The sequence below is a fragment of the Rhyacophila brunnea genome, unplaced genomic scaffold, assembly GCF_057557595.1.
Source record: "Rhyacophila brunnea isolate RB1 unplaced genomic scaffold, BYU_Rbru_1.0 scaffold_2, whole genome shotgun sequence".
Taxonomy (NCBI): domain Eukaryota; kingdom Metazoa; phylum Arthropoda; class Insecta; order Trichoptera; family Rhyacophilidae; genus Rhyacophila; species Rhyacophila brunnea.
In genome coordinates, this window is record NW_028232859.1 from 2,646,895 (window position 1) to 2,665,966 (window position 19,072).

At 36.6% G+C, this 19,072-nt stretch overlaps 1 protein-coding gene across 1 annotated transcript in view; it reads left to right on the top strand.

Moving 5' to 3' along the window:
• Positions 1–715: 715 nt before the first annotated feature.
• The window catches only part of LOC147071683 (lipopolysaccharide-induced tumor necrosis factor-alpha factor homolog), a 28,982-nt gene continuing 10,625 nt past the window's right edge, over positions 716–19,072 (top strand). Inside the window, exons 1-2 of the mRNA XM_085946499.1 lie at positions 716–801; positions 9,745–9,912. Of these exons, the coding sequence (XP_085802625.1) occupies positions 9,768–9,912 (145 nt within the window). The 5' untranslated portion in view covers positions 716–801; positions 9,745–9,767. The remainder of the gene's footprint in view (positions 802–9,744; positions 9,913–19,072) is intronic.

The window sequence follows — 19,072 nt, forward strand, 5'->3', positions numbered from 1 at the left end:
ATTGCAATCGTCCAACCTAATTGCATTGCATTGATTGCAACCTTTTTTAATTTTTGACTTAAAATATTGTACTATAATACTCATATACTACACAGTCATAAATAAATGGCAACATTGACACAATAGCACCATAGATATTTTGGAAGTCTTTGATTTGGCATCTTATCAGTGTTGCCAAGTCAAAATTTTAAATTTCAGTAGATTTTGACAAAAAATTCAGTAGATTTCATAAAATATCAGTAGATTTTGGAAAATCTAGGGAAAAAGATAAAAATAACTAATAATATTAATTTATTGTAAACAATGATGATATTAATGGGTAAAATGGCGCTCTTGGGTAAAGTTACAAAGCTTTCTTCGTCAATTTAGAAGTGTAACACATTAAAAAAGATCGTGCGTAAATCATTTCAAGTTTATTATTAAAATAATCATCAGTAAACTTACAATTATGGAGAAACACAAATATCAGTAGATTTCTTGAATTTCGAAAAAAAATCAAAAATTTAGTGTATTGGCAAAAAATATCAGTAGATCTACTGAAATTTCAGTAGACATGGCAACACTGCATCATATCTATGTTTGGCATTCGCCTGCAAGCAATCTCACCGGCGGGAAGTTGGAGAGTTAAAACTTTGCAGGATAATACAATTACATAGTTTAATATAAGTTTGAAGTGTGACTGTGTTACGAGTGCCATAGCGTGCACTCATTGTCGTAGTGAAATACTATTTTGCGTAATAGATACTCTATAATAACAAAATTACTGTCGTAAACTACCTTCAATTGAAAGCAGTGTCACATGTAAGTACTTACCTACCCCCTAAAAATCTCTGACGCTACTTCGCGTGTCTACATACTTGGTGTGTTTTCGTACTTATCCATTATAATCGTTTATCACATAAGTACAAATACACATCGATACCCACTTGCTGGACATAATATTTGAGGCTGTGTTGTGTGTGGTACATTGTAGTTTCTTTCGAAGGCGCAACATGTCGGCGAAGGTTTTGTTTTGGTCGTGGATCGTGATAATCGGGTTTCCCTTACCTCCATCCAAGTCATTTTACACTAATGTGCAGGGTTGCCAACTTTCCAGTTATAAATATTCGGGATTTCAGATTAAAAATAATTAGTCAAGTACCTATTTCATATAGTCAAAAACCTGAAAAACAGCCCATAATCACCATTTTATAGTGTATAAATCAAAATAGAGTCTGCTACGCCGATAATGATTAAAGACAACCGAAGTGAACCGTTGGACAAATCCCGTCATATAGTGGTTACCCAAGGAGCACTAAACGCCCACAGGGACGTCATAAAACCCGTTGGATAGACTTGCGCCTAAAGTTCGGCGGATGTACGTGGCAGCAAATAACTAGGGACCGACAAGAGTGGTGAGAGCTAGGGGAGGCCTTCATCCAGCAGTGGATCGAACCCGGCTGTTTTTTTTACCATCTCCGATCCTAATAAGATATGGTTCTCCACTCCGTGGAGGTTTGTATTAACAGAATTTTGTTTTTACGAGAAATGGATTTTAGCCACTTGCTCAACTGTTATGGAATCGGGATCGGGATGCCACATAAGTGGGCTCGCACATCAGAACTCGCCGCATGCGTCTTACGACGAATTCGTCGATGTGACGTCATCGTAAACCAAGAAACAAACGTTATCAAATGGAGCTTCGCAGATTGGCCGATGCAACTGCGACGCTCCTGCATGCGACGAATTGCGTTTGCTAGAGCCTGCATGTCGATATCGAAAAATGTCGACTCCGCGGATGCGCACAGCCGCAGAATCGGCCATTTATGTCTCTGTCTACACCGTCATTGCTCGCCCATCGCTAGTCACTGCGTTTGACGTTTGTTCATACAATCAACACAATAAAAATGGCAGACGTTTGCCGCTAGGCAGATGTGCGAGGTTGTAGCATGCAACATTCGCCGGCGGTGTCGGAAGTTTTGATTTATGGCCGTCAGGCACACAAGGCGAGTTGAGATGTGCGAGCCGGCTAAAGCACTCGCATCCATTGATATACTATATACTACTGGATGTATCATATGCTTCTTAAAATGACGCCCGATTTTCAGTGACTCGGCCTTTGTTAAAACTTACTGAGTAAGCCCAACTAGCTTGCATCTTACTCTAACTAATAGTCAGCACATGACGACTTGCTCTGTCTGCTTTGCGTTGCAGCCACCCTTATGCATAAAGCCCACCAAAAAAGCGCTCGACGCGCTCACTACTGAGTAGGCCCCCTCCCACCTGCGCATTACCCTTCACCTATGTAATACGGGGCTCAAGCAGCACAAAATAATTATTATTATCAGCGTCTCTCATAACAGTCATAACAAAGCAATAAAAATATTATTAAATTTCTCGGGGCTTGTAATTAAAATCGGACACGCAATAACTAAACAAAGAGTTCGCTGTTCTTAAATAATGGCTTCTCGCCCGTCGCATCGACGACGCTTCAAGGAGCGTGATTTTGCTCGCCGTTTTCAATGAATGGATACGTTGTATGTTCGTTCATTCGTATCGCCGAGAAGCCAAAAAACGATGACTCATGGGGCGGGCGCGCATAATGCGTCGTCAAATCCAGTGGGCGCTGGCGTATTTGATTACGTTGTATTTTCGTTGATTTACGCGCCACTTGTGAAATTTTGCGCGAGAGCCACACTTGCTGCGTTAAGTGGGTTTTACGCCCTATTCCAAGAACGCAAATTTAGTTTTACAGCCAGGGCAATACGGGTGAAATTCGGGAATCCATGTTATCGGTCTTAACGCATTATACCTATATATATCTCCTATATAAGGAAATATTATAAGACGATATTCGTAATATCTTTTGTGGTACATTTTTAAAATGACACTTGTATGGGAACTGCTCATCTAGTAGTATATCAATGCTCGCATCACTACATAAACTATTTATTTATAATATCATACAATAGTTACACTTTAAAGTAAATTTCACAAATTATTATTAACGTTAAAGTAATTGAGTTACTTACAAGTAGGTATTAACAATTTATAAACATATAATATTTAATACAATAATAATTACACTGGAGGAGTTGACGGTGTGATGAATAAATTGGAACTGCTATTAGAACTGATTGAGATGAGAAGTATGGCGTTAAATAGGAGCTTAGAAAGTACATATTAGGGCAGGGGGGGCAAACTGCGGCCTGCGGGCCGCATGTGGCCCGCCTGGTATTTTTTTGCGGCCCGCCATCATTAATTGTACTTCTGATTACGAATAACTTTTTTATATATTTTTTAAAAAATATTGACAATAGATTAAAATTTGAAGAATTTCTTGTTTCGTAAATGTATTATCTCAGTACGTCTTCCTTGGGTCTCGTCTCACACTATGTAACCACTATTTTCTACGTTGAACATCGATTTCAATAGATATTGATAGTGTGCCGACAGAGCTACAACTTGAGATTATTGATCTGCAGTGTGACACTGATTTAAGAGAATTGCATCGTCGTGAAGAAATCTCCAAATTTTACAATGCCCTTAATTCAGACAATTTCGACCAACTTAAAGATTATGAAAGAAAAATGTTCGTTATTTTTGGATCAACCTATATATGTGAACAAACATTTTCGATCATGAACCTCAATAAAAATTCTTTACGATCAAATATCTCCGATGCCCATTTAGGAGCAGCTTTTAGAATATCAACTACAAAATTAACACCTGAATTTAAAAAAATATTAAAAAATGTACATTAGTTTCATTCTTCTCATTAATTTTTTGTAATGTTTATTTTTCGTGATAATAAATAGTGTATATCTAAAAATGGTATTTTACTTGCGGCCCGCCGCTCATTTTTAATTCTTGAATTTGGCCCTCCATCCAAAAAGTTTGCCCCCCCCTGTATTAGGGTAACCTTTGTACTTGTTTTGATATCAGAGAAATGGAAAGTTTATAATATTTGATATAATGTTATTGAAGTTAAACATGGATAGTTTGTCTTTCGATTGATAATAGGATATAATGGACAACATTGGCTAGACGAGCAAATAGAAAAGATAATTATGTTAGGCGTGTAAACATCAATTGATTCATCAGGGCTTCTCAATGTGTAAGATGTAAAATATTAAGTATGAGAGTAGGTACATAACACAACCAAATAGGTCCATAGTCTGACTCTGACAAATTAATTGTAGGTATGTGTATTTGCCAGACTCAGGATTCGAACCTATAGTTACATAGTATAAGCATTAGCTTACGCTTAAGCCGCTCAGCCATCATGGGCGTGATAACAATTAAAGTCAGCCACGACGGTCAGAATGTATCGCGATCGTAATAGAAATTGCCATTTTTATTTGCACTATTTGCAGTGCGATCATCGCATAATTAGTGAAATCACATCTTTACGCCTGATGAATATGTTATTTCCTATTGAATGAACTGGGGTTTCTCCATTACAATGGTTTTGAAACAAAGGTATTTTTAATTATCTACTAATTTCTTTTATTCAACGAATAATTCACAAGATTTAAGAATGTACTATTCTAATTATTGAAGATACATAATTTTGAAAAACACTTCTGTGAAAATATATTATAACCAATAGAAAAAATCTTTTTGAATTTACGCTTGGGTTTGGGTTTACGTCCAGTCCGCGCATTATCCACTATGCCACGAGGTGACATACTAATTACGACAAATTTTAACTATTGGCCTTTTATCGTTGAATAAAAGAAATACTTAGTTGATTAAAAATTATTAGCAAGTTCGAGTAAGTTACATCATAAAATATTGGAGAAAACCGTGACGTCGGTTAGTAATTGAAGTAATAGGTATCTATTTTGATTTAATAAACAAAAACCGATTGCCAATCGTAGCTTGATTTGGAAGAGCGCTGATGAGTAGGTATTGTTTGAGTTTGTACTCCACCACCACCATCCAGTATTAGAACTGGCAGTACCTGGTAGGTTCTACCACACTCTACCATCGTCATTCTTCAACTTGAACGACACCAATAATTGACAATCAACAAACAATCACACTTGTATTTTATCTTCATAAAAAAACTCAATTTCGCTTTCGTCGTGAAGTTTTGGTCGTCTTTTGGACACTCGTTGGAGTCATCGTCGAACCATTTACTGTACAAAGAGCCTACTGCGAAATGGTAACTGTAAAGCACATGAATCCACATCCCGAGGATTCCTTATGATTAATTCGTAAACGAATTCTCCGTGAAATCATGATAGGTATATTTTTCAACACAATTTAGGTACCTACCTACACGATTTTTACATTTTCACGACTCAATTCTTATAGGCTTATGTGGGTCTATTCTATACTTATCGACCGCGGTACTGTTCGGTTATACCGGAGGCAGCGGAAAACGCATTTTGAAAATAGTCGATAAACTGGATTATTTGTTAGTTTGGGTTAGTTTAGGTTCGGTTAGGTTGGGTTAGGTTAGGTTAGGTTAGGTTTGGTTAGGTTAACCTAACAAATAATCCAGTTTATCGGCTATTTTCAAAATGCGTTTTCCGCTGCCTCCGGTATAACCGAACAGTACCTCGACCGCTAAAGTGATAAAGTGATAAATATTATCAAACTTAGGGTAGGTTTGTATCAAAATATTAGCACTTATTGCCACAATAAAAACCAACTTCGTGTAATTGTTACAATAAGTGCTAATATTTTGATACAAACCCACCCTAAGTTTGATACTATTTATCACTTTAGTGTTCGATAAGTATAGAATAGACCCATTGGTATGGTACGATCGACAATAATTGCTAGACCTTGGTCCACACTCCACAGACTATTCGTAATGAATAATGATAATATGATTTAAATTTAAAACAATGAAAACTTTCTGTGTAATTGCTGGCTGAATAGACATCACGGACGACACCAATCTTTCTGTAGTATTCAGTATGTGTGATTACTTTGTAGTATCTACCTCATGGCCCCCATAAAGGGGGGCTGACAGGGCTCTAGCCTGGGGACCCGGGCTTAGGAAGGGCCCGACGTGTCTAATCGACCAGATACACGCATCAAAAATTCTCTCTAATAGTAAAAAAAAGTCGCCTGCGGTGCTATTTTCCTTCATTAGTGTTATTATTTAAAATTATGTGGTTGTACAATACAATTTTTAATTGTGTATCGATACTCTACAAATACAAATATATGTAGGTATTAAAATATACAAAAAAACAATAAATATACACAATAATTTTACCGCGTACACTATTTGGAAAACGCTACTGCAGAACGTCACACTGCCATTATCTTTAGCGATAGGTAGGGGGGACGCTTTGGTTATAATATAACTAAGTTTAGGTAGCTATTTCTATATAATACCAAATGATTCTCCTCGATTTGCCGCCTTTCGAGTATATGCCGCCCCCAAGCGACGCTCAATCTGCCTACCCCCACGGGACGTCAATGACTTCAAGTACCTACAGGACGACCAAGGTTAAACCGGGACGGTTGGCATCCCCTGATCATGTACCTACCCACATTACTAAAAAATTGTCATCAATGGGGTAGACATTTTTTATGATACCTACCTCAAGCTTATACATGAATCAATCTCAATTTTTTCCCACCCAATCATATAATATTTTTGTTTCAAGAAACGAGGCGAGAAAAGTACCTACCTACTTAATATTATTATGATGGTTAAGTTTTCATTTTCTCTTCGGCATATTCAAATATTGCGCAAAATTTGTGGTAAAATTCCTAGGTACATACCTAATCTAGTTTCAAAACAAAAGATATCATAAATTATTGTTTTTTTAAATTTTTGTAAAAAGCTTTGCTGCATAGCGGACGATCATGAGTAATCAGGATAGTTCTAACGTCAACGATAATACTTCGTATGGGGTCCAAAATCCCACTGATGGTATGTTAACATAATATAAAATTACATATTATATAAATATTAATTTGATCCGACTTCTAACCTGCCTTTTGCACAGAAAAGAAAGTAAACAATTCGCGTTGCATTTATTCGAATGTCATGCTGTTATATTGTATTGGTTGACAATCATAACAATATGTCGATAAGATTCACTGAATACTGGTGTGGCATAATCGCAATTAAATATATTTGATTTATTTACATACTTCCACATTCTTTTACAGTATTTTACACTATTTTACAGTATAAATAAGTTCCATAAACAACACAAACAGTATATATTCTACCTATACTAGGTAGGTATAATATGTTTTTCATTTGACATTCCATTTACAGGATCAGATTTACCATTGTACCTGACCTAGATAGTTGTATCAAAATTGTTTCCGAACAGTATTTTATAGTACTTATATAATAATATATGGACATTATTTAATAATATGTTCTGATCAGCGATGTAGTTCTAATAAATAGAAATACTTACCCCTCTCCCAGATTTTTCATTATGTCGATATCGATAGGTAGCTAACTGAAAATGTCGTAAAAGCAAATTCATCGGATTGTCGATAAGTTAAAAAAATCGGAGCGCTCGACTGCTAAAGTTCGAAGTAAAATAGTACATATATTTTGCCATAATCACGTTATCGGTTTAAGAGTAAGATTTATCGGTTTATAATGTCGTCGGTTCCAGGTTCAAATCGTGGGTCTGGTAAATTGTTTTTAAATGTGTGTTTGGAGTCAGAGTATGGACCTAATAGGCTGAGCAGTTTGCTAACATCCATTTCTCCCAAAAACAAAAAATCTGTTGATACACTCTGTGGAGGAGGCCTATATGATTAGACAGTAAAAAAAAGATTTATTGACGTAATTCAAAAGTCATAATATTGATGAGAACTAGAGGTGAATTGGAAATACTGTCGCCGGTTTGTGTACTCAAGTTTCCGATGAAACTACCCATGGTTTGTGGTCCAATAAACTTGTGATGATACGAGGGTGGGTCAATAATTCCTTAGAAAAAAGCATTAAAACAGGTTTTATTTTTGTATTTTTTTTTTATTTCTCAACATAATTTCCTTGGAGCTCAATACACTTGGTTAGACGTTTCTCAATTTTTTTTAAACCGTCAGAAAAATAAGTTTTCGGAAGGTCCTCAAAATAAGCATTTGTCCGATCGATGACTTCTTCATTTGAAAAAAAACGTTGTCCACTTAGCCATTTTTTTAAGTTTGGGAAAAGGAAAAAGTCACTGGGGGCTAAATCTGGCAAATACGGTGGGTGGTCGACCAATTCGAACTTCAATTCTTCAATTTTAGCCATTGATCGTAAACATGTGTGAACACGGGCATTGTCCTGATGAAAGAGGATTTTTTTCCTGTTTAAATGAGGCCGTTTTTCTTCAATTTTGTTTTTTAGCTGGTCCAATAAAGATGCATAATAATCCCTTGTTATTAATTTCCTTTTTCCAAAAAGTCAACGAAAATAATTTCACGTGCATCCCAAAATACAGTAGCCATAACCTTACCAGCTGATTTTACGGTTTTCGCCTTCTTTGGACATGGTTTGCCTTCGCAATCCACTGCTTTGACTGTTCTTTCGTCTCGGGAGTATAGTGGTGTATCCATGTTTCATCTACAGTCACAAAGCGACGAAAAAATTCATCCGGATTGCGTTGCATGAGCGACAACAGGGCTTTAGAGGCCACCACCCTACTGCGTTTATTGTCGACTGTGAGCAAACGCGGCACCCATCTTGCAGAAATATTTTTCATGCCCAATTTGTCATGTAAAATAGAAATGACGCTACCTTTTGAGATCCCTGTAACCTCAATTATCTCACTCAACTTTAATCTTCGGTCACTTAACACCATATCGTGGATTTTATTGATCATTTCTGGTGTAGTCACCTCTACAGGACGTCCTGAGCGTGGTTCATCCTTTGTTGATGTACGACCACGTTTAAATTCATTTAACCAGTTATAAATAGTTGCAAGTGAAGGAGCAGATATGCCGTGAACTAAATCCAACTCATTTTTTATTTCCTTTGCTGTTAACCCTTTTATATTAAAATGTTTAATAACAACTCTAAACTCAATTTTCTCTATTTTCCATTTTTCCATTTTCCACAAGCAATTTTTTTTTTAAATGTACGAGAAACACACAACAACCCGACCAATCTGATTGAAACTTCGCAGCATACTGAATCGGTAGTGTCGCTGCATGAAAACAAACCGCTTGCAGTACTAGTCGCGCCACCTGTCGGCTTTTCTAAGGACTTATTGACCCACCCTCGTATCATCGCGAGTCGCTGTTCTGTCGAGTGGTAGACTTTCAACACTATTGACATTAAATCTATATAGTATTCCAAATACTAGTATTTTGGAACAAGTTTATATACTAAGTATTTTTTATACTGGTAGTAAGTATACTTAGTCTTCAAAATCGACCAGTTTTCTCATTCCCACTGCGTAGTGGTTTGACGGGCGCGGCGCGGCGGCGTCTTGCGAAACTCAAACGTATAACCGTGTGTGAAATGTTTGTAGACAGTGTCTTTTTTGGGGCATAATACACACGGTTATACGTTTGAGTTTCGCAAGACGCCGCCGAGCCGTGCCCGCCAAACCACTGCGGCCGAGCACGGTAGAGCAAGGTAGAGCCGCCTCTGTTTCCCATACAAAAAAGTCCAAAAATCAATCTTCTTTTGGTTCTCCTATATTTCAGTGACGTTAGGTTTGACGCCTTCCTTTGACGCCTACCTTTCGCACGCAGAATATTGTAGCAACTTTTTACACCCTTCGGCGCATAACGAGAGTAGGTATATAATATTATATCTGGTTTCCTTTTTAGCATCCTGCAAACTGGAGATCGAAATGCCGTACAAGAAATTGGAAGCTGAAGATGACCCTCCCAAGTACTATGCAACGTCATCAAATTTGGCGCAAGCGATACCGAGTGCTCCCAACAATCTTCAGCTTGTTGAAAGCAATGCTGCTCCAACAATCATCTATCAACAACGTGAGTACTGACGATTACTACACTAAGAGACTAATACATCACCACAAATGATTATGAAGAACCTATTTACGAATTGAAAAAGATGTAAGACACAATAAATTTATTGTTCGTTGTCAGGAAACAATATGTAGTTGGCGTTTGCTTCTGATGTCATTATGGACAGACAGAGATGTGTAAATGACTTCTAAATATTATATTTTATATAGGTGAATTCTATTTAATTTGTGTTTTCCAAATATCAATATGTATAAGAAATTAACTCATTACATAATAAGCTTAGGTACGTATAATATCGTTAGTGACGTCCCTAGGCAACGCCACAATGTCGCCAGTATTTTTTATCATCCTTTTATGACTCCTATATCTAAGGAATGTGTTGTATAGATACATTACTAACAAAGTACGGAAGTAAACTAGACATCGCGAACCCAACAAAAAATTACAGCACCGTTGAACATTTTATATTAATTAATACATTTTGTTTCCAACCAGTGAGCTGATTTTTTTAATGGAAAGCTATTTTCGTTATTACTAGGTTTATGTAGCTATTTCTATATAGGTATACTTACCAAATGATTCTCCTCGATTTGCCGCCCTTCGAGTAGCTGCCGCCCCCAAGCGACGCTTAATCTTCCTACCCTGTTGGGACTTCACTGAATATCGTCCCCATTCAAGTAAAAGTTACTCGAAAATCCGCCGATCGCCATCCGCACTGTCTGCACCGATTACCCCCGATTTTGAAATGTCACTTCGGAGCGTTTCGATTTATCGCGTACTACTTGGTACTCAGTCGACAATCGGTGGTAGTTTAGTCGACGAATACCATATTATATTCTCGGTATGGTGATCGGAGCAGGGACGATGGGTGTGAGAGTCTTTTGAGTTTACCCCGTGTACACGTGCATCGATTTACTGATGACAGTACGTATTATCGCGGCTATAACAAGAAAATGCACATGTAAAAATTTATTATCCTGCAAGTTGCAAGAGTACATGCATGAATCAAAATAAAAATGAAGCTTCTGAATTTTCATGCGACAGTACCGTTTAAAAAGATGTTTTCCGGTTAGGTACATGTTCAAACACGCGCGTTAACATGATCTTATTCCCTACTTCATTTATCGTTGGTCAACTGATGGCTACGGCCGTATGTTGTAGCTTAACCACTGGGAAATGGCGTATTTCAAAAAAATACTACCTTATTCTTAGGTCAATAATTATTATAAAACAATCATTGTTCGTAGGATGTTTATCACATTTGAATAGTCAAAAACACAGCTTATAATCAGTATCTTTAGAATTATCTTCAAATGTGTTAATCGTGCCCATTTTTTGAATAATAAAATGCCCAATTCTTGTCAAATTTGGAATCACAGAGATTATAAAATATTTTTTTATCGTAAACATTTCACTAAGTATATAATGTTAACATTAATTTTACTAATGGTTTTATAAATGCGTTTAAAAATTAATAAATCTAAAAAATCTACTGAAATATGACCATATTCTAAAACATTAGATCGCTAGGTTTAAAAGAATACTTACTTACTTACTATTTTATGCACCTAACAAAAATACTTGTCATCAAATGTTTAAAATAAATATAAAAGGATAATAAGACTTTAAGTGGGCCCTTAAGTACCTACGTGGGTAATCAATATCACTAATCAATTAGTAAGATTTGAGACTAAAAATAGTTAAGGGGCGGGTTGAGGAATTTGGAGGCCCGAAGCATTAACTGTTTTTGAGATCCTCCCACGATAAAATGACCGTAATTTCTTCTTTGTCCAATTGAAGACCCGAAAATGAAAACTGGACAAAGACCAAATTTTTTAACTATTTCACTATTTAATAGTGAATTTTACAGGAGAGCCTATAAACTGATTTTAAATAATTACAAGATAAGAGAACTTTTTATATATTTACCACGTTTTTAAATTTTCTGTTGAATCATATAAACTTAACAATTCTATGTATTAATAAATCCCTTTTTTATCCGTGATAGAATTACTGATTAAATATAGAATACTGAAATGTCATTTTGACATTACATATTGATTTCCACAGTAACGCATGTAAGTATGTATTAATAATTTAGTTGCTAGGACCCCCTTAGCCACCAATAATAGTGTTTTACTTTTTACGAATTTTTTCCGAAATAACTTTCCATACAAAACAGAATTAACTGAAAATGAATTCAATTCTGCTTAAAGATGGCTAAAGGTATTAAAAGAGTGCATTTTTATCGTGTTCTGATTGGGTTTCAAATGTCTAGCTAGTCGGAATGTTAGTTAAAATTCGATTGCAAGATTTGTATTGGACAAACAAGAAAAAAATTGTACTGGACAAGAAAAGATTTATACTGGAAAAACAAGAATACGAGCTAATAAATACGTGGTAAAATGAGTGTGATTCTATCATTCAAAAAGTGAATGTAACATGATAGTTAAAATGGTTTTGAACAGTGGTTTTTTTTTTAATATGAAATTACCGAAAAACCGATTTTAGACTTTTTGGTTTTTATCCAGTTTTCATTCTCAGGTCTTCAATTATTATTGAGGATGACAACAATGACAGTTATATTCAATCTATGAATGACACATAATAATATTAGTATTTTTTGTGCGTGTGTACCTATCTGTTTGAGTCGGCAGATGCGTTCGGTAATACTATTTTATAATAAGTACTATGTAGTAATACCTTATGTCCCTACTCAATTTGTGTGAAATACCTAGGACTTACCCGCGCATATTTTTAAGATTCAAATTTTGGTATAAGTAATTATATATTAATTGTATGGCTGTTTTGAATTGTTTCGAAGCCCCTATATTTTTTTACGAATAGAATATGACTTTTTCGTCAAAGAAGATCGCCGTTGGGTTTACACACATCTATTTTGCAATTTACTCTTTTGATGTACATATGACATGTCGGTCGAGTGGAAATTTAAAAAAATGAAACCGAGGTTGGGAATAATTATTAGTGAGAGATGTCATAAGAAGTAGGGCCAGGATTTATATGCTAGTCAGCAGGGGGGGGCAAACTTTTTGGATGGAGGGCCAAATTCAAGAATTCAAAATGAGCGGGCGGGCCGCAAGTAAAATATCATGTTTAGATATACACTATTTATTACCACGAAAAATAAACATTACAACAAAATTTATGAGAAGAATGAAACTGTTTTAAACATTTTTTTAAATTCGGGTGTTAATTTTGTAGTTGATATTCTCAAAACTGCTTGTAAATGGGTAACGGAGATATTTGATTGTAAAGAATTTTTATTGAGGTTCAAGATCGAAAATGTTTGTTCACATATATAGGTTGATCCAAAAATAACGCACATTTTTCTTGCATAATCTTTAAGTTGGTCGAATTTGTCTGAATTAAGGGCATTGTAAAATTTGGAGATTTCTTCACGACGGCGCAATTCTCTTACATCAGTGTTACACTGCACATTAATAATCTCAAGTTGTAGGTCTGTCGGTACGCTATCAATATCTATTGAAATCGATGTTCAACGTAGAAAATAGTGGTTACATAGTGTGAGACGAGACGCAAGGAAGACGTACTGAGATATTACATTTACGAAACAAAAAATTGTTCAAATTTTAATTTATTGTCAATGTTTTTTTTTTAAATATAAAAAAGTTATTCGTAATCAGAAGTACAATTGATGATGGCGGGCCGCAAAATAATACCCGGCGGGCCACATGCGGCCCGCACTTTGCCCTCCCCTGTGCTAGTGCATGTTTTGTTACGGTGTATGCACAGCTATGAGAGTTGCACAGAAATCTGTTTTAAAAGACACAGAATCCAAAAATAAAATTTTATTGTGCATATAAATGCATATTTGAGACATAAGTGCATATTTCATAAATCAATGCATATTTTAGAGCTTTTGAATGTATAATTTTAGTTTTTTTTTTAAATTATTTTATCGAAATATAACTAAGTTAGGAAGGAAGATAGTTTAGCTGCACTTGCATTTTTAATGCCATCTCCGAGCTGTGGATTTATCAGTGGAAAAAGTGAAGTCAACTCGGGTACTATTATTTAAAGTTTGCCCAAGTGGACGTTGAGAGGTAGTTTTCCGCATATAAACAAAATACTGACAGATACATATGCAGAAAAATTTAATGCCATAGCATAATATTGAAAAAATAATGTATTTTTTTTTCGGGCAAAAAACAGAAAATAGTATTTAGGAATAGTAGTGTGTCGTTTTTGTTTTTTAAGTTGTGTTTGGTTTACATTGTATTTATTATTCAATTATTTGTAGGTACTTGTGAAAAAACTATTTTGAAAATTGTAATTGATTAACTTTATATTCTTTGTTTTTGTTTTTTGTTCTGATGTCGTATTATGTTGAAAAATTATTAACTAGTTATTCGATTTTTTGTCGGTAATATTGGGTGAAGTGGGTATTTATAATTATTTCCCACAAAAAATGTCAATTTTTAACTGAATATTTTTTCGGTTTTAGTGCATATTTTATTGATTTTAAGTGCATACGTGCATGCATATAACCATGTTTTTTGTTGCATACAAATTCGGCCCCTAGTCATAAGATAAGGTAAACGATTCCACCATACTCCACACAATAATAATAATATTATGTGGAGTCGTATTAAATATCTTGTACTTAATGATATCTTGAACCATACCTATTATTTTGTGTGACACATGATTATATGACACTTTTTTGCTTATGTATAGAGAAGTTATAGCTATATAATTTATATTATATGGTTTTTGTTACTATTTATAAAAAAATGTCGCGATATTTGAGGCTAAATTCTCGTATTATTGTTTTAAAAAACATTCATGAACAATGGAGGGTCTCATTGTTTCACGGATTGGCGTCTTGGCGATTGGTTGTTATGTTATTTGACGCTATACTTCCCCAGTCTAAATTTACTGCTTACAGCTGCTGCAATAATATTGTTTATGTTTTGTTTTGCACAGGCACGAATCAGTGGTTCGTAATAATATCTTTTGTGATTAACATTTTTTAGCCGTAATAATTTTCAATTCAGGGAACAATGGAAATTTCAGTTAATAAGTGATGGTTTCGGAAGTAATTTACTCGTAGGTAGCTTGTACTGGTTATCTCATCTTTTTGCTACTTATATAATATGTACATACTTATCTGAAAATGAAACTTTTTTTGTAATATTTTTATAAGTACTTAAACTAATACTATACAATATACATACTCAATCGTTTGGACCCTTTTCATGACTACCTATGCATTATTCTAAACTAGAAGCTGCGCAGGCTCACAGGCCTTTGATGTCTTTTAATCTAATGTATTTTTAATTATACATATTTTTCTGACCATTGGAACATTTTTTTATAATATTTAAAAAACATTTAACAATTAATAATGTTCAAATTCTTTTTTTGAGTTGTGGAATCGTGGATAAAAAAACGAAAATATTCAGCAGTTATGGATTTGTTTTTTAATAAATTGGCTCCACAAGCCGAAGTGTAGTCCGCCTCACGAAAAGGTTACGAGAATTGGATATTATATTAGCCAGGCGCGCACACAGTAAAATGGTTTGGGGTGGGGAAAAAATATCTATAATATTTTTATGGTTTCTAAGGCAGGGCGTGGTTAAGAAAATCTGGCAGGTGCCACCTATTACTCATAGCTTCTCTTCAACCACGAAATAACGCACTTTTCCAGGTACATTACCCATACCCAGAACTCTCCGCATTTTAAGTCTAGCGATAAACACCTGGCCTGCAGGTATAACTGAGGATGTTCACCTACGAGTTATTGTTAGCTGTCACATTCAAAAGTAGTTATGGAATGTGCGTGGGTTTGGCGATCATAATTATCAGGATCGTTAGTGTCCGTTTGTGTCGTCGTCTTGTCTTTTAGATATGCCGTATCGGAATATTAAAGCAAACATTGAATGCCCAGATAGTTGGACCAATTTATGAGTGCCTCGGATCTTCCAGTGGCCACAGGTCTTGCTTGTTGTTGAATGCTGAGAGGAGTGGAGCCAACCCGTTTATAGAGTGTTCGACAGCCAAATCATCCAGGTCACGATCCTCAGTCGCGAAGTCTTGAAGAACAAGTAATTTTCCACGACATAGTTGACATTGAAATCTATGAGATTTTTGTTATCGGATGCTTAGTTATAAATTTAATAATGTGGTCTTAGATTAAGAATAAAATGTGGTATAAGTAGATATTTCTTTTATTTTACCCAATTTAAAATAAAATCGATTTATTTGACTTTATATTCTGGTCAACATATCCACATTTGCTACATTGACGCTACATACAAGGGAGGGGTCTTGCTTGTCATGCAGACATCAATGTATAGCGGTCACTTTTCTGAATGGAATAAATTATTTTCATTTCAATTGCCTATTTCGACACTGTATAGGCGTACGAAATGATTCATATTTTCAAGTCAAGAAAATATGGGTCTTGTTTTATTTCCTGTAACACGATGACTAATTTGTAGAATGCGTGCATAATATGGTTTTAGTTTTTTCAACAATTTTTAAGATTTTTTTTAGTCTTCTAGAAATTGAGTTTAACCAGAGAAAAATTATTTCTGAGTTCCCCGAGTTTAACCAAATATAACATTGTTGTATTAATTTAAGTACCTATAGGCGGCTCTCGTGGTGCAGTGCGTAAGTCGCTTGCTTTCCACCCGAGACTTCCTGGGTTCGATTTCCGGCCAGGACACACAATATTTATGTGTTTTTCTCAAAGCCTGGGTGTTTGTGATTGTTCAAAATTACTAACAACCACCTTGTACAAAAAAGCATGGACATGGTTATTAATAATTCTAAAAAATAGGTACATACCTATATTAGTATCTAACTACCTAGGTACATTTATTTCCATTTGTTAATTCATTGATTTCAAAAATATGCCTGCATCAGTTGCAGTTAGGGTTGTGTCACACACTGAATTTTCTGCCCCTGTGGGGGGCGCTCCCATAAGGAGTAGTGCCTCCCAGCCGCTCGGTCTGACCCTGGTAGTCAATGTGCCACCGGTGGAATGATTACGACCCTCGACAAAGCTGAACAAAATTAACAATATTTCATATATGTAGAAGTCCCGCAGTTTGCTCTGGCAGGTCCCACCACTTCTCAGGGTGAACTGTGGAGGAATAAGTCGGTCGCAGACCATGTAAATATAAGGTAAAAGGTAATAGGATTAAATTTAGATTAAATACATATTTGGATAAAGGGTTAATTAAGTTAGATTAAATGTAAGATAAGATTTGATTTGTAATTGTAATGTGTAATGTAAATTGTAATATAATAGGTAAATTAATATAAACATGCAATGGGTTAGCGAAATAATAAATGGGGACATATGGATGGGCGATAGTAGTATATAGTAGTTAAGGTAATTAAGCTATAATTAATGTTAATAACAGGTAAATCGATGTCGCTACATATCGCACATACACGGCGTGATGATTGTAAACATATGCTCATAGCCTGTTGCGAAAGCTTCCATTCGCACATTTACGCGATCACAAAGCATAGCAACATATAGGGCAACCATCGAACCGATTTTAATCGCGATTCAGCGGAATTAATTTCATTCGAAATCAATCATAAATAGCCGCGGCTGTTCCGCGCGCGGCGTTTTCGAATCGGTATTCCGGCAGCTTTCCTGCTCTAACATACGACGGCGTCTCTGTCGTGTGTGTTGTTGTTGTTGTGGTATGTTTGGCGTGTAGGGCACCGGGGCAAGCCCCATATCCCTTTCATCTGTATGATGGCGTGTGATGGAAGTCTCCTCCCTTGCGGGTTTTTCTGTATTGTCTGCATCTTGGCTTGTTGGTTAGGATTAAAATTGTGTTTCTTTTTCTTCTTTCTTCACTCTTGTCGGCGCTCGTTCGTTTCTATCTATACTTTGGTGTGGATCTAGGTCCTTTTGCTGGTTAGTCTTTTCATGAGTTCGTTGGCGATATCGATGGCGTTCTTGAGCGCCATCAGCGCTTCATTTATTTGGTCTGGCTCCGTGGTTCTGTTGGCTGTGTTCATCCAAGCTGGTTTGAATGTGTTTTGCGGTTCTTCGCGTTGTCTGGGCTGTTGTTGAAATTGCTTGTCGGCGTTTGTAAACGCATATCTGGCGTGTTTGGGGTGCCTTGGGCAACCTCTGTAGTTGGCCGGGTGAGGGCCACCACAGTTGGCGCATTTGGCGGGATCGGTCGTATTCTTCTTCTTGCAATCCGAGGTGAGGTGTTCGCCAGCACATCGGACGCACATCGGAGTAGCGTGGCAGCAGGAGGCGGAGTGGGCAAAGCCCTGGCAGCGATGACACTGTCCATCCGCCGTTCTTCTGCGTAGCGGCTCCACTTGGATGGATAATCCAAAGATGGAGGTGAGCTTGTAGATATTCTTGGCCTCGCCGCTCTTCTCGACGTCGAGGAGAATCAGCGGGATCTGTGTCTTCTGGCTCCCTTGGGTCATCCTGAAGGCGTTCCTGATCGGGTATCCCAGTGAAATGAGTTCACTGCGAATTTCTTCAGCAGTCGTCTCTTCAGGGATACCTCTGATCACTATCTTTAATGGTTTTTCCTCTTGGAGGTTATATGAATGGTATTCAGTCTTGTCTGTGTCCATAATCCGAACTGCCAGCCTGTAAGAGTCTGGGTCTGGCAGGGTGAGTAATATTCCTGTTTTGATATTTTTCGCGTCAGAAATAGTGACACCAGCGTCTTTCAGCTTGGCCATTGTATTCCTGAATGCTTTTTTATCATGCAGAATAATCGGTGGGGTTTTGGGCGGTCTGTCTGCTTTTTTGTCCTTCGTTGGTACTGTCGTTTTGGGGGTTGGCATGTCTGGCTTTTTCGGTGTCTGTGTAGCTGGTTTTTTGGCAATTTTGAGATCGGGGCTTTTTGTGGCTGGGCGTTTGCTTGCTCTTTTGATCTTTTTTCTTTCTATTTCTTCGTCTTCTTCGAGGTTGAGGCGATCGTTAACGGCTCTTATTTTTTTGAGGAATTCATCATCACTCATTGTGGTCATGGCTGAGGCTGCATTTGATTTGGCTGCGGCTGCGTACGTTTTTGATTTGTCTGATTTTATGCTGGGAGATGGTGGCACCGCTGGAGTGGTGTCCATCATTTCGGGGCTGGTCTTGGTTTGGGCGGTGGATGTTGAGGGGCCGCCTGGG